This window comes from Rana temporaria, chromosome 8 (assembly GCF_905171775.1).
Source record: "Rana temporaria chromosome 8, aRanTem1.1, whole genome shotgun sequence".
NCBI classification, from domain to species: Eukaryota; Metazoa; Chordata; class Amphibia; order Anura; family Ranidae; genus Rana; species Rana temporaria.
The window spans coordinates 50,414,834-50,429,295 of record NC_053496.1 but is presented as its reverse complement, the minus strand read 5'-3'; the positions used below and the strand labels follow the sequence as shown (position 1 = coordinate 50,429,295).

The 14,462-nt window shown below is 46.3% G+C and overlaps 1 protein-coding gene across 1 annotated transcript in view; it reads right to left on the bottom strand.

Moving 5' to 3' along the window:
• LOC120910398 (alpha-2-macroglobulin-like protein 1) overlaps nucleotides 1–14,462 on the bottom strand; it is a 268,848-nt gene that overhangs the window by 46,865 nt on the left and 207,521 nt on the right. The window contains exons 28-29 of the mRNA XM_040322155.1: nucleotides 13,362–13,524; nucleotides 7,312–7,493 (exon numbers count right to left, since the gene is read on the bottom strand). Of these exons, the coding sequence (XP_040178089.1) occupies nucleotides 7,312–7,493; nucleotides 13,362–13,524 (345 nt within the window). The remainder of the gene's footprint in view (nucleotides 1–7,311; nucleotides 7,494–13,361; nucleotides 13,525–14,462) is intronic.

The following is a 14,462-nucleotide window of genomic DNA, read 5'->3' as shown; positions in this document are numbered from 1 at the left end:
CTGGTTCCACAACACTGATGTCAGTAACAGAATGGTCCTATGTCACATGTTTCAGGGCTGTCCAGTACTACACACATTCTGGAGTATCATGCACTAATGTCCTTGGCTGATCACTAGTATCATCAGGGCTCTAATCCTAAACATCTACTGCTGCTATCAGAGACATTGGGTGGAAGACTTCCACCAGGGTGACCCCCATGAGTTCTGAAAGCTCCACACTTTTTTCTCTTTGATTCTTAATTAGACAGTGACATAGCATCACTGCCTCTGTCTAGTGTACAGGGGAAGCAGCAATCCTAAATCATTATATAGCAGTGAGGTGCCTGATGTATATTTAGCCAAGTGTAGGCAGGCTTGAGTTGGCTGGCCCAGGCTAGGAAGGGGTAAAACCAGGGCTTTTTTTCTCAGAGAATAGGTGCAGGAACTCCCCCCTTCTAAGTACCCCCCCTTGTCTCTGTGCCCTACCCACCTCAAAGCACAATTTCTTGGTTCCACCTCCAGGACTGCCCCAAGTATCATTTTATGGTGCTAAATAATTTGTATGGAATTTGTTCTTGTCTAATAACCAAACAAGCAGTAAAATAGAACCCTGGAGCCAGCAACAATATATGTCCCCAGCACTGGCGTAGGAAGGGGGGGGCAGGGGGTGCTGTTGCCCCGGGCGAACCATTTAGGGGGGCGACTTTCCGTGCCTCCTCCTAATTTTAATTTCCCGTGTCACCGGATGTCCCGAGCGGCCACCATGTGTAATGTCCAGCGCCCTGTGATTGGGCATATGGGGGTCATGTGAGGAGTGGGGCTGGAAATCCCGCCTCCGCACATGACCGCCATACGTCCAATCGCAGAGCGCCGGGAAAGTCTGAAAATGGTGGCGGCCGGCGGGAGACGTCAGGCACGGAAAGTGTGAGCCGCCGGCGCCGTCTTCCCGTCCGCTCTGGTGCTCTGCGGTACGGCGCTGCCACTGTGTGGAGGGGAGTTGCAGCATGGAGCGGGCTGCGGGTGGATAGTGCTGGCGGTCGGCGGGGAAGAGAGTCGGAACTCCGTCCGAAGCAGTTCTGCACATCCAGTGCTGGGGTCCTGTCCGTCCTGGAGGAGTCTCTGGAGACACAGGAGGACTCAGAGGATGGACTTCTACTGTAGGAGTTAGGTGGGTCAGTGTAGGTGTCAGTGTAGGTGTCAGTGTCAGTGTAGGTGTCAGTGTCAGTGCAGGGGTCAGTGTCAGTGCAGGGGTCAGTGTCAGTGCAGGGGTCAGTGTCAGTGCAGGGGTCAGTGTCAGTGCAGGGGTCAGTGTCAGTGCAGGGGTCAGTGTCAGTGCAGGGGTCAGTGCAGGGGTCAGTGTCAGTGCAGGGGTCAGTGTCAGTGCAGGGGTCAGTGTCAGTGCAGGGGTCAGTGTCAGTGCAGGGGTCAGTGTCAGTGCAGGGGTCAGTGTCAGTGCAGGGGTCAGTGTCAGTGCAGGGGTCAGTGTCAGTGCAGGGGTCAGGGTCAGTGCAGGGGTCAGTGCAGGGGTCAGTGTCAGTGCAGGGGTCAGTGTCAGTGCAGGGGTCAGTGTCAGTGCAGGGGTCAGTGTCAGTGCAGGGGTCAGTGTCAGTGCAGGGGTCAGTGTCAGTGCAGGGGTCAGTGTCAGTGCAGGGGTCAGTGTCAGTGCAGGGGTCAGTGTCAGTGCAGGGGTCAGTGTCAGTGTAGGGGTCAGTGTCAGTGCAGGTGTCAGTGTCGGGTCAGGTCAGTGCAGGGGTCAGTGTCAGTGCAGGGGTCAGTGTCAGTGCAGGGGTCAGTGTCAGTGCAGGGGTCAGTGTCAGTGCAGGGGTCAGTGTCAGTGCAGGGGTCAATGTCAGTGCAGGGGTCAGTGTCAGTGCAGGGGTCAGTGTAGGGGTCAGGTCAGTGTCAGTGTAGGTGTCAGTGTAGGGGTCAGGTCAGTGTCAGTGTAGGTGTTTTAAAAAAAAGCTCCAAAATATTTAAGTCCCCCACGTTTATGCACATATAAACGTGGATGTTTATATAAGGGGGGGGGGGGGGCGAAAACATTTTTTCGCCCCGGGGCGCCCATAACTCTGGTTACGCCACTGGTCCCCAGCAATAATAGATCCCTCACACAACAATAGACCTCACCCCAACAATAGGTCCCCCCCAACAAATAGATCCCCCCAGCAACAATAGTTCTCCCACACAATAGACCTCCCCCACACACAGCAACAATTAACCAACCCACAACAAAATACCACCCCCAGTAACAAAAGATTGACCCCAGAAACAGACCCACCCAGTAGCAACATATCTCCTAGCAGCCAGCAACAATAGAGCTCTCCCTCAATAGTAGATCCCCACCAGCAACATAAGACCCCCAGCAACAATAAATCCCCCACCAGCATCAATAGACCCTCACACAAACAGATCCCCATCACTGACAATAGATTCCCCCATGCATCAATATACCCTCCACCACACCCCTATTACATACATTCAGTGCTGGAGGTGCCGGAACTGCGTTCCCGCTGAAAAAAAGCCCTGGGTATGCCTCTATAGTTCCCACTTTTTCTGTGCTCGGGCTCTCCCTGTTCTGTAATTGAAAAGGGGCAAGCACACTGCACAATGAGCAGTCTCTGCATGGGAACAAGCCACAGCATTTAATCTCCAACTACTGCACACAGATTCCAAACCGAGAGCAGTAATTGCTGTGGTAATTGCCCATCAGGGACTGCTGTAGAGGCCTACCAATGAGAAGATGTGAAGACACTGAAAGCCAAGGACAACATCCAAGTCATGGAAAACAGGTATATATAAACCATAGGTATTGGATCCTCAATACATTAAAAGGGGTATTGAATCCTTGGCAAAAAGGAAAGATATCGTTATCCGCCCTGCGGACAAAGGGGGGGGTCTCGTTGTCCTCAGTAAAAACTATTATCAACTTGAAATGAGTAATCTTCTTTCTGATAGTGATACCTATAGGGTATTGTCTAAAGATCCTATGTTTGATTTCAAGGATGAACTTCATCATATCATTGAAGATGGGAGGGATCAAAAGATTCTTACTAAAAAAGAGGCGTTGTATCTCGATCCCTTGTTTTGTAGAACCCCCATTATTTATTTCTTGCCAAAGATCCACAAAAATAGTACCCATCCGCCTGGGAGGCCCATTGTCAATGGGATCGACTCGGTATCGGCCAGATTGGGCCAATATATAGATTCGTTTTTGCAACCTTTAGTGGTTAAAACCCCTGCTTTTCTGAAAGACACTAAGCATATTATCCAAATATTGGAATCTCTTGGTTGTTCCACTAATAGTATATTAGTCACTGCGGACGTCAGTTCGCTTTATACTATTATAGGACACAGTGACGCTATGGCGTCTGTTGAATGGGCCCTTTCCACATCAACACTATCAGGGAGACACCAAGAATTCCTTTTGGGCTGTTTGGATTTCTGCTTATCCAGAAATTATTTCTGGTATAATGGAGACTATTTGCTGCAGACAAGGGGAGTTGCCATGGGCGCTCGTTTTGCTCCCAGTGTGGCCAATATTTTCATGGCCCACTGGGAGGAAGAGGCGATTTTCCAACATCGCCCCCCTGAGTTAGTCTGTTACCGTCGTTATATCGATGACCTCATCATCATTTGGAATGGTGAGAGGTCCTCATTGGATACCTTCATCAGTGGTCTCAATAATAACAACAAAAATATTACACTCACATGGACCATTGACTATGAAAAAATTGTCTTTTTAGATTTGACCATAGTCAAAAATACGGACCATTTTAAACTCACCAATTATTTCAAACCTACAGACCGGAATGCATACATACCATTGGGAAGTTGCCATCACAAATCTTGGTTATGTAATATCCCCAAAGGGCAATTTATTAGATTACGCCGTAATTGCACCACTGAGTCTGACTTTGTTGACCAATCTCGTGTTTTGGCTGATAGATTTGTGCAAAAAGGGTACAACCAAGACCACCTTGAGAGGGAAATTGGACAGGTTCAGCAATTAGATAGAACTGTTTTAGTGTCCGATCGTGTGGCTAATGTCAGCCTTCCCCCCAATGATAAACACAATTTTAGAATTATCTTGGACTATAATGTCCAACATAAAAAATTTGAACGGATCATCTCAAAAAATTGGTCTATCTTGAAACAGGACAAAATTTTGGGACCTGCATTACCAGCAAAACCCCAATTTGTATACAAGAAAGCTCCCACTCTTAGGGATCGATTAGCACCTAGTGTGCTCGATCCCCCGGTCATTTCAGATAATAGAATGTTCAAATTCCTGGGAGGTTTCTATGCGTGTGGACGTTGTGTTCCATGCAAACATTCCAAAGTGAACATTAAAAAGAGGAAAAAATTTGTGGCATCTGCCACTGATAAAGAATATGATATTAAACAGCTCATCACTTGTGACACCGTAGGTGTTGTCTATATGTTGGAATGTGATTGCGGCCTGCAATACATAGGTAGAACCTCCAGACCCCTACATGTACGTTTAGCCGAACATGTTAATAACATCAAACAAGGGAAAACCACACACAATGTATCCCGCCATTTTAGGGATTTCCATCATAAAAATCCAAAAGGATTGCGTTTTTGGGGAATTGAAAAGGTTAATCGTCATTGGAGGGGGGGTAATTTTATCCGACAATTGAGCAAGAAAGAATCTTATTGGATTCATGAGACCCATGTTCTTTGTCCTGACGGGTTAAATGTGGACTTTGATGTTAATTGTTTTATATCCGATCGTTGACATGCGTTTTCAGATACATATATTTTTTCAAGAAAATATTTTTAACATTGTCCATAATTAATATTTGTATTTACATTGTTTTAATGTGGACTTTGATGTCAATTGTTTTTATCCGATCGTTGACATGCGTTTTCAGATACATATATTTTTTTAAACAAAATATTTTTAACATTGTTCATAATTAATATTTGTATTTACATTGTTTTAATGTTATGTTTTTGCTTGTCCGATGGTTGCAGCGGTTGACCTCATGTGTTGTACTGGTCTGCATGATTATGCAGCCCTGTTTTTTCTATCTTCCATTTTGTCTAAATGGGACTTTTGTATATTTATATATTTTTATATTTTTTCTTTGTCGTTGCTAAACATATGTATTCCGGGGCTTTTAAGTAATATTCACTCTCCCCTTGCATATTTCTGCTGACAGATTTGAATAGGTATGATCGCCGCAGTAAGTGATTTGCTTTCTGTTTTTTTGCGGTGCTTTTTGTCCTGCATGCTGATCCGTAGCCAGTGAGCTTTTTGTCCCACACATTGCCCTGTAGCTAGAGACCTTTTTGGTCCATATGCTGCATTGTAGCTACTTACTTTCCATAGCAACATACATGTATATAACTGGGTGCACGTTTCCTCTCCCCTACATCCGCTGAAGAAGTCCCGCCCTTGGGACGCAACGTTCGGTAGGGAAGTACGTGACGTCACCCGCTGCCATCTATCGGACCACGCTGTGCGTTTTTGTTTGCATTTGATTCCTAGCACTGGATATAGTGCTTTTTATGTAAGTGTATTTTCACTATTAAATGTTATATTGGTTATTGCGGAGAAACACTATGTTTTGTTTTTCTTACATCGGATTCCATGGCTGCTATCCATGCTGATATTACTTGAGATCTGCCATCCATGCTGATATTACCTGAGATGTATTCCTTTCCTGCTTGGATTATGCTGTTACATGCCTGGGATTGACCCTTATGGGAAAGCGATTTTTTATTATCAATGAGGTGAGCGGCCATTGTTACTATTGGTGGAGGTCTCCTGCTAACCCACGCTATATCACCTGCATGCCTCATATTGTCAGTCACTTATAAGAGAATCACCTGGATGATCTTTATTTGGACTTTTCCTCTAGCGCTGCACTATCTACTTTACATTGACTCTTAAGGAATTTATAAATTGAATCCTAGTGCATAGCTGCTGATTCTGTTTTACCTGTATATTGCGCTGATTTTTTTACTATTTTCATATATATATATATATAAACCATCACCTCATGGAGGTATGCTTGGGCCACTACATCATATTAGTGGATTAGGATTAGGGAAAGGACACTGTTCTTGCTGTATTATGATGCTCCATTTCAGTAGTAAAGTTATGTTACCCTTGCTGAGCCTGGTCTGATTTTATTCAAGGGGTGTATGGTGGTTCTGGCGTATTCCCAAGAACCTGGGTCTGTAATTGTACTATGGGGTAATGATTCGTAGCACACCTACAAACAGGTTAACTCAGCAAAACACAGAGAAGAGGAGTATAGTTGCAATGAGCAACCAGGTGCAAGTTCAAGACCCCAAGCAACCAGTCGTTAAGGGGGTTTTTGAGAAGGTGGCAGGTTCTTCAGTAGTGTGGGGGTTGGTGTACTGGCTCCATCCCTAGCAATCCATCTCCTAAGGTAACCGGGAGCAGACTAGCGTAACAGAGATCTATGGCCTGTCATGAGGTACGGAACGAAAAGGTTAAGGGATGTTCGGCGGGACCCCATTCTGTTACTGGGAGTGAGGTAACAGAGGTATGCTGGACTGGTGGATTAGAAGCAGGCTCAGCACATCCCTCCTAATGCAACATATTTTAGTTACAGTGTATAGTGTCATGGGATAAGTTGCTTTCCAGAGGAACTCTGCACTTTATTACTGCACACTGTAAAGCTAATCTTTAAGTTGGGGAACTGCCTTAAAGTTTCATTCTTCACATGACCGCAGTCCCTGCCTGGTCCCAGGCGTTAATGAGCGTGCTCCGTGTGTGTGTTATCCTACGTCCAGGGGCAAAGTAGCCCAAAGAACCCTGGGGGCACACAATGGAGTAGTCAGCAAGGATACAATGCCAACTGGTACCCACCTCCCCCTCCACATGAGCACCTGAAGTTACAGTTTATTGATATTTTAAATCTATCACATCCAGAATGAAAGTGGGATTATTATTGTTGGGGTGTATATGCAGTCTGAAAGGGAAGGTATTATTTGTCTGAGATATATGTGGGAATGCTGTTGGCCACATAAACTCTATAAAACTCTAGTAATTCTGCAACACCTTGATAACCCATGAATCCATTTGTAGGATGTTAATCACACCAGGACGTGCAAGCTCCATATGGGGTATCAAGATTATACATGTGGTTAAAATGTACACAATATGTCCCCCATCTCTGAAATTCAATGACCATTTATTTTAGTTGGAAGCAGAGAACAGTTGTTAATTCAAACAGTTTGCATGCTTGTGCTACACACAAAAAAAAACACCATCCAGGCAATAAGTGTGTGTGACAGCTAGCACAGAATATTAGAGTAAAAAAGTCATATAACCTGGGTTGAGTAGAATCCACCCTGGGGTCTCTGTTTTTTCACCATCCAGCTGACAATGCTTGATGCCTCCTCAATATCTTTATGGGAAGTGGTGTCATCTGATAGTATAGTGAGGAGAACATAGGCTGATATCGCCACACCTCCATGACCACTGCTATCTGATTCCCAGTATTTGGTCCCAGCTGAGAAAAACAAGCACACCACACACTCAAAAAGAAGAAATAAACTTTCTGGCAGATATCGTAAGGTCATCTAAATAGCCCACATATTAAAAAAGGTTTCACTTCAATTGCATATCCCCGCTTTAGAGTCACTGAACTGAAGTATTTCATTATGGACATTTATCAGACCTTCCTGATCTGCATAATTGTTTCAAGTCCGTGACAAAAAATTACAGAGGGATCGTGGGATATGTAATAGCTTCAAATGAAGTGTTAGTTCTTAGACGCTAGACAAAGGACATGCAATAACATGTGCAGTGCCATGCCACATGTCTCATGTTTAAACATCATGAGACAGGAATGTGAAGATGGTGGATCCCTCACTTCCATTCTAAAGGACATTACAAGTTCATCACTTTCTAACCAGAATCTTGGGGAATGGGAGATCTTTACCTCCCCTAACAGACTTTTGAACAGCTGTGATCATTGTCGACCCCTCTCCAACATGGGTTATCGGTCTCCAAGATGTTGTCGATGTCAGTAACAGAAAGGCTATTAGCACATGTTTTGGAGCTATCCAGTACTACACACATTCTGAAGCAGGTGGGGACCTATCTTTCAAGTTAATGGATGTCAATTTGGGGAGTGACCAATAGCCTTCCTTCTATATCTCATCCCACTCTCAACAACATGTTATAAACATTCCCTGTTGATAAATCTGCTAAAAGCAGCCAAGGCGTGTGTCCCTGTTACTGAAAACAATATGTGGCACCGCCAATCAGCCTCGGGTTACCCAACATTGAGACTGCCTTTATGGAAGAAATTGTAGCAAATGGGAAGGGTTTAAAAAACCTGGTTCTGTTGATTTGATACATTTACATTACATTTTCTCCTGGGTACCATGTGCTGATGTCCTTGGCTGATCACTAGTGTCTTCAGGGCTCTGATTATTCAGGGGACAGTATGTAAAAATCTGTGTTTTTAAAAAAAAATCCCAAGATTATAAGCTGCCCCGCCTCTCCAGTACCTTTTCAGTGTGTGTGTGTGTGTGTGTGTGTGTGTGTGTGTGTATTCTGTGTGTATGTATACTGTATGTGTGTGTATACTGTGTTGCCCAGTGGCGGCTGGTGCTCAAAATGTTTAGGGGGGCGCAAACAAATGAAAAAAAAAAGAAAAAAATACAATTGCAGCCTCACTGTGCCTATCGAAGGCAGCCACTGTGCCCATCAAAGGCAGCCACTGTGTCCATCAAATGCAGCCACTATGCCATGCCATCAATTGTCGCCACTGTGCCATCAATTGTCGCCACTGTGCCATCAATTGTCACCACTGTGCCATGCCATCAATTGTTACCACTGTGCCCACATCAATTGTTACCACTGTGCCCACATCAATTGTCCCCACTGTGCCCACATCAATTGTCCCCACATCAATTGTCCCCACTGGGCCCACATCAATTGTCCCCACTGGGCCCACATCAATTGTCCCCACTGGGCCCACATCAATTGTCCCCACTGAGCCCACATCAATTGTCCCCACTGAGCCCACATCAATTGTCCCCACTGTGCCCACATCAATTGTCCCCCACTGTGCCGCTGGCTCTGATAGGCACTTCCGCACAGCCAACCAGATGTCCTTATTCAGATAATCGGCGCCCAATGTCCGGTTATCTGAATAGGCTGGCCATAATAACATACAATCATGCAATGCATGAGTGTATGTTATTTGCGCGGCGCTGCAAAACAAAAAGCCTTAAAGGGCTCGTTTTTTTTTTTTATGACTACAGGAGGTGGGGGCGGCGCCCCCTATTGACGGGCCGCCACTGGTGTTGCCCCATAATCTATTGCCTGGGGCCCCATAATCTCCTATCGCCCGGGGGCCCCATTAAAGTTGTCAAGTCCGCCCCTGCTCCGATACTTAACATCTACCTCTGCTATGTGGTGGTATTGGGTATTCTGACCACCCCTGCTTTTTTCTCTTCTTTGCCCCCTCTTGTACCTTTCTCCTTGCTTTGTTTCTGCTTGTCTTTTCCATTTCCAAACTTCTACGCAATAACTATTTTATATTATATATATTATATATTATTATATATTATTTCGCCTTTGATTTTTGATTTTATTGGCAATATGATCTCTCACACTACAGGCTTTTATCTGTTCTGCTCCTACTGACCTCCCAGAGAAGAGTCTTGAATTTTATGTTGCCTCTTCCCTAATGGCTAATGGGATAGATAAGGATTATACTTATTGCTGTGTATTTTCACCCCTACTTGGTCAGTTTTCACATTTTGTTTGGTCCAAATTATTGTTGTGAAATTGGCAACTTTGCTGTGTCTACGCACCTATGCTGTACGTTTTTTCTTTTAGTTAAGTACTTAAAATCTTAACGCATTTGAATAAAATATATGTTTTTATTGAAAGCAACTTCTATTTAAAAATAAAATATAGATTCCCTTGCAAAGTAAACAATTACCTTTCCTGCAGTCAATGTTGCCGAACTCCAATGTGTTGCAAAGAGAAGCTTGCTCTATGATCTTTAGTATACTTTCCAGAACACCTCTACGTGTTTAGAATGCAGGCCCGCGGCTGTACGCTGTTTGTCCTTCCACTGCCACCCCCCATGTGTCACCACTATGTACTGTAGTGACATAGGGGCTGTTGGAGTAAACCACAGAGTCCAACAGTAGTGTCAAATGCACTTCTTTTTTTAACAGAGCAGGATTTAGTAGCAGGGTAGGTAGGCATTGTTTGCCTTGTAAGGAACTCTCTATTTCATCTTGCTGAAGGTCGGGTCTGAGCACCACAAACCAAATATGCTATTTAAATAGTTTTAAATATTCAAAGCAAACACACCCATCCATCCATTTCTCCATGCTTTATTTTGTTGAGAAATTACTTTAAAAAACACTCCCTACGCTCCCCCCACTCCTCTTTTTCCCTTGCCCATTTTCACATTCCTACTCTGCTACTAATCTATCCCCTGTCCCTCCATTTTAGAGTTTTATTATTCTTGGTTTTGAGTACTCATCCCAGATACTCTATGAAAGTTCCCCTTTAGTAAAACTGGTATTTCGGTCTTTCACTAGGGAGATTTAAAAGCTCAAATGTCTTAAGCTTGCCATACACCATACAATTTTCTTATTCAATTTTCTTTAGATTTACCTTCAACTATGTAGTGCAAGGGCCTGCCTGATTGCATACAAACTGAAAGTGTTTAGGTTTGACCTCCTATTATATGTTTTTGTACAAAAAAATTGTTAAATGTATGGCTGGTCTTACATTACTAAGGGAATCCAGAGGTGAAATCTTTGCTTTTGAGGTTCCAGATCTGCATAGTTTCTACTGAAACACCCCTAGATTGAAAGATACATGGCCAGGAGCTACACAGGAGATTTTAATGCAGCAATCCCCAAGGAATCAATGAGTCCATCATATGACGTAGCCCACTAGGTCACACCTATAACTGGAAAAGGACCTTAGTATGAACTTACCCTTTAAGACAGCCCTCAAAACTTCCACTCGCCTGCTCGCATTTGGCGAGTGGATTTAAGCTGGGGGCGAGTGATGGTAGTTCTGCATGACAAACAGTCCAATCTGTACCTACACTTAGCAGGGGTGGGCTGGGCCAGGGATGCGTTTTCCCCCTGGGCTGCTCTGATATGCTCTGCAAAGGCTGCCTTGTCGCCAGCTCAGAACCGCACATGCAGTATTTGAACTGGCCGAGTGCGGCAGCTATATCCAGCACTGTGAGCAGCGATGTCTTCTCTGTCTCACAGCCGACAGTCTGTGTTACAGAGCCCAGCCCCTCCCTCCTCCACACAATTGGCTGGCAGAGGCGGCTCTCTCTTTCCCCGCCCACACTCTGGCCAGCCTATGTACTGTCTGTGAAGAAGATGTGTGGGTGGGAAGTTCAATCTGAGCAGTCGGCTAGAATGCAGTGAGTTTTCTTGGACAAGTAAAGTAAGTGAGCTTATCCACCCTCCCCCTCTCTGCAGCGAAAACTAGCAGCCTGTGACAGACACTACCCAGGTGTTATGGTGTGGGCTCACACTGGTATCCTGCAGTTTGTCTTCCTGCATGTTGCCCCTATTCCCATAGAGGTTGCACATTTTTACTGCATGTTCTGAAAGTGCACAAAATGTCCTGAATGCTGCATCTTTGGTGCAATTCCAGAAAATGCAGCAAAAATGTGCAACCTGGGGGACTATGACTGTGGAAAACTGGCAGTACCCCAGTGTGAGCCCAAAGACTTGTATTAATTTGCAGCAGGCACTGCCATTCCACTGAAAAGTGACAGGCAGAGGAGGTGATATCACATTTCCTCCCTGCCTGTTTTAACCCCCTAAATGCCAATTCCTCCAGGTAATGGCATGGTTCACTTTTGAACTCCACCTTGTTTCCATTACTCTCAGTAGGTATTAGATATGGTCTCACCATATTGTTTGCACATCTAATACCTAAAGAGTTCTGGAAATAAGGTGGAGTAAAAATTTATTTCTACACGCTCTTTGTAAGTGTCCAGCAGTTCAGCCTGAGCAGAGCAGAGCAGTGTGAGCAGACTGGTCTCAGTGTGCTGTGCGGTGTCAGTGTGCGCTGTGCTGTGGTGTCAATGGCTATGCAGGTGTGTGGATCTCGGTGCAGGATTGTACTCCCTCCCGCTGTGCTGCAGCTCCTCTCCTCACTGTCAGCATGAATGAAAGGGAGAAGTGGGGACATGCAAGTGTGGAGCCACACACAGGGGCTCCTGATGGCGAGATGAATAGGAGAGAGAGGAGTATGGATGGGGGTTGCAGAGGCGACAGCAAGAGAATGGGGAAGAGACCTGGTTCTAGTGCCATCTGTCCCTCTGGACTGCCCTAGTGCCATGTCCCTCTGGTCTTCCCCAGTTCCCTGTCCCTCTGGTCTGCCCCAGTGCCATGTTCCTCTGGACTGCCCAGGTGCCTTGTCCCTCTGGTCTACCCCAGTGCCCTGTCCCTCTGGTCTATCCCAGTGCCATGTCCCTCTGGACTGCCCAGTGCCAGGTCCCTCTGGTCTGTCCCCAGTGCCATGTCCCTCTGGTCTGTCCCCAATGCCATGTCCCTCTGGTCTTCCCCAGTGCCATGTCCCTCTGGTCTTCCCCCAGTGCCCTGTCCCTCTGGGTTTTCCCCAGTGCCATGCCCCGCTGGTCTTCCCCAGTGCCATGTCCCGCTGGTCTTCCCCAGTGCCATGTCCCTCTGGTCTTCCCCCAGTTCCCTGTCCTTCTGGTCTGCCCCAGTTCCCTGTCCCTCTGGTCTGCCCCAGTGCCATGTCCCTCTGGACTGCCCCAGTGCCATGTCCCTCTGGACTGCCCCAGTGCCATGTCCCTCTGGACTGCCCCAGTGCCATGTCCCTCTGGACTGCCCCAGTGCCATGTCCCTCTGGACTGCCCCAGTGCCATGTCCCTCTGGTCTTCCCCCAGTTCCCTATCCCTCTGGTCTGCCCCCAGTTCCCTGTCCCTCTGGTCTGCCCCCAGTGCCCTGTCCCTCTGGAATGCCCCAGTGCAATGTCCATCTGGTCTGTCCCGAATGCCACGTCCCTCTGGTCTGTCCCCAATGTCACGTCCCTCTGGTCTATCCCCAATGCCACGTCCCTTTGGTCTGCCCCAGTGCCCTGTCCCATTTTGTTAAAGTTGTTGTTGGTAATATTTAATTGTGTAACTTGATTCTGCATAAAACATTTAACAGTGTCATTCCATGAGATAATCTACAAGGGGATGTTTAGGTGTGTAATTAGGGGGCAGGGCAGTGTATGGGTTGGGTGGGGCAACTGGTGGCGAGTAACTCTTGAGGCCTGGCTAGTAGCTCAGGGCTTGAAATTTTGAGCCCTGCTTTAAGATAATTACAAATATAACTTTGGGCAGTCATGGGATTACCTGTTTTTTCAGCACTTTTTTCTAAGCTCTCCAGCATCTGTTTTCTCAGGTCCCCATCTCCCGATAAGGTAAAGGCATAGGCCATCAGAGCCTGGGTGTACGTACAGTTTACTGTTTCAACTGAATCCTTCAAACATTTCAGTGCTTTATCTACCAGCATGTCCTATAAATATATCACAGTATGAGTACCCATTCACACCTATGTACTGTAGAAACGCATGTTAAGCCACACAATTTAACCTGTATTACAGAGAAAAACATCAACACATTCCTTTATAAATGATGCAGTGCTGTTCATTGTTAATGGCACCTCGATACACTCTACAGTAGTGTACACAATTAGGGTGCCCACGTGTCCTGGATTGCCTGGGATTGTCCCGGAATTTTGCGTTTGTGTCCCGGGCACCTTCATTCCGGGACAATACAGTGTCCCGGACTGAAATGAGGACACAAAGCCACCCTAATAGACATTTGCCAAACTGGTTGCTAGGGCCACCCCGCCTGGCAACTAGCCAGTGCTCAGAGTTCACCCACCTCCTCTCCTTCTCCGACCGTGGCAGCAGCACCTCCTGACTCCTCCAGACTTCAGTGACCTCCCGGTGGGCGGCGGCATTCTGCAGTGCTGGCTGACTTAGATCCACGGCTCAGGTGCCCATTTTGACTCCCACAGTGCATTGCCCAACTTCTCCTCCCGCCTACGGCCCGAGCCATCCAACTGCCTGAGGGGGGTCCCCCAACCTGGACCAGTGACGAAGACTGTCACGCAACCGCCCACCACACCAGACCAGTCCAGATTAGAAGGTGAGCAAATGGAACCTGATTGGAACAGGTTCAAGTCAGGCCACTGGGGCTGGGGACAGTACAGTAATAAATGAGGCTGACAAAGTGGAGCCCTGCCCTGGGGGGCAATAAAATGAGGCTGACAAGTGGGGGCAATAAAAAAAATATATGTAAAAAATGTATACCACCTGTCTAAACTGGTTACCACCGTTTGCTTAAGTTTTTCCAAAAATTGGCAAAAAAGGGCGTGTTTGGGGGGTGTCCCTGAATGGCAGTTCGGAAATGTGGTCACCCTATACACAATGCAATGCAGCACAATCG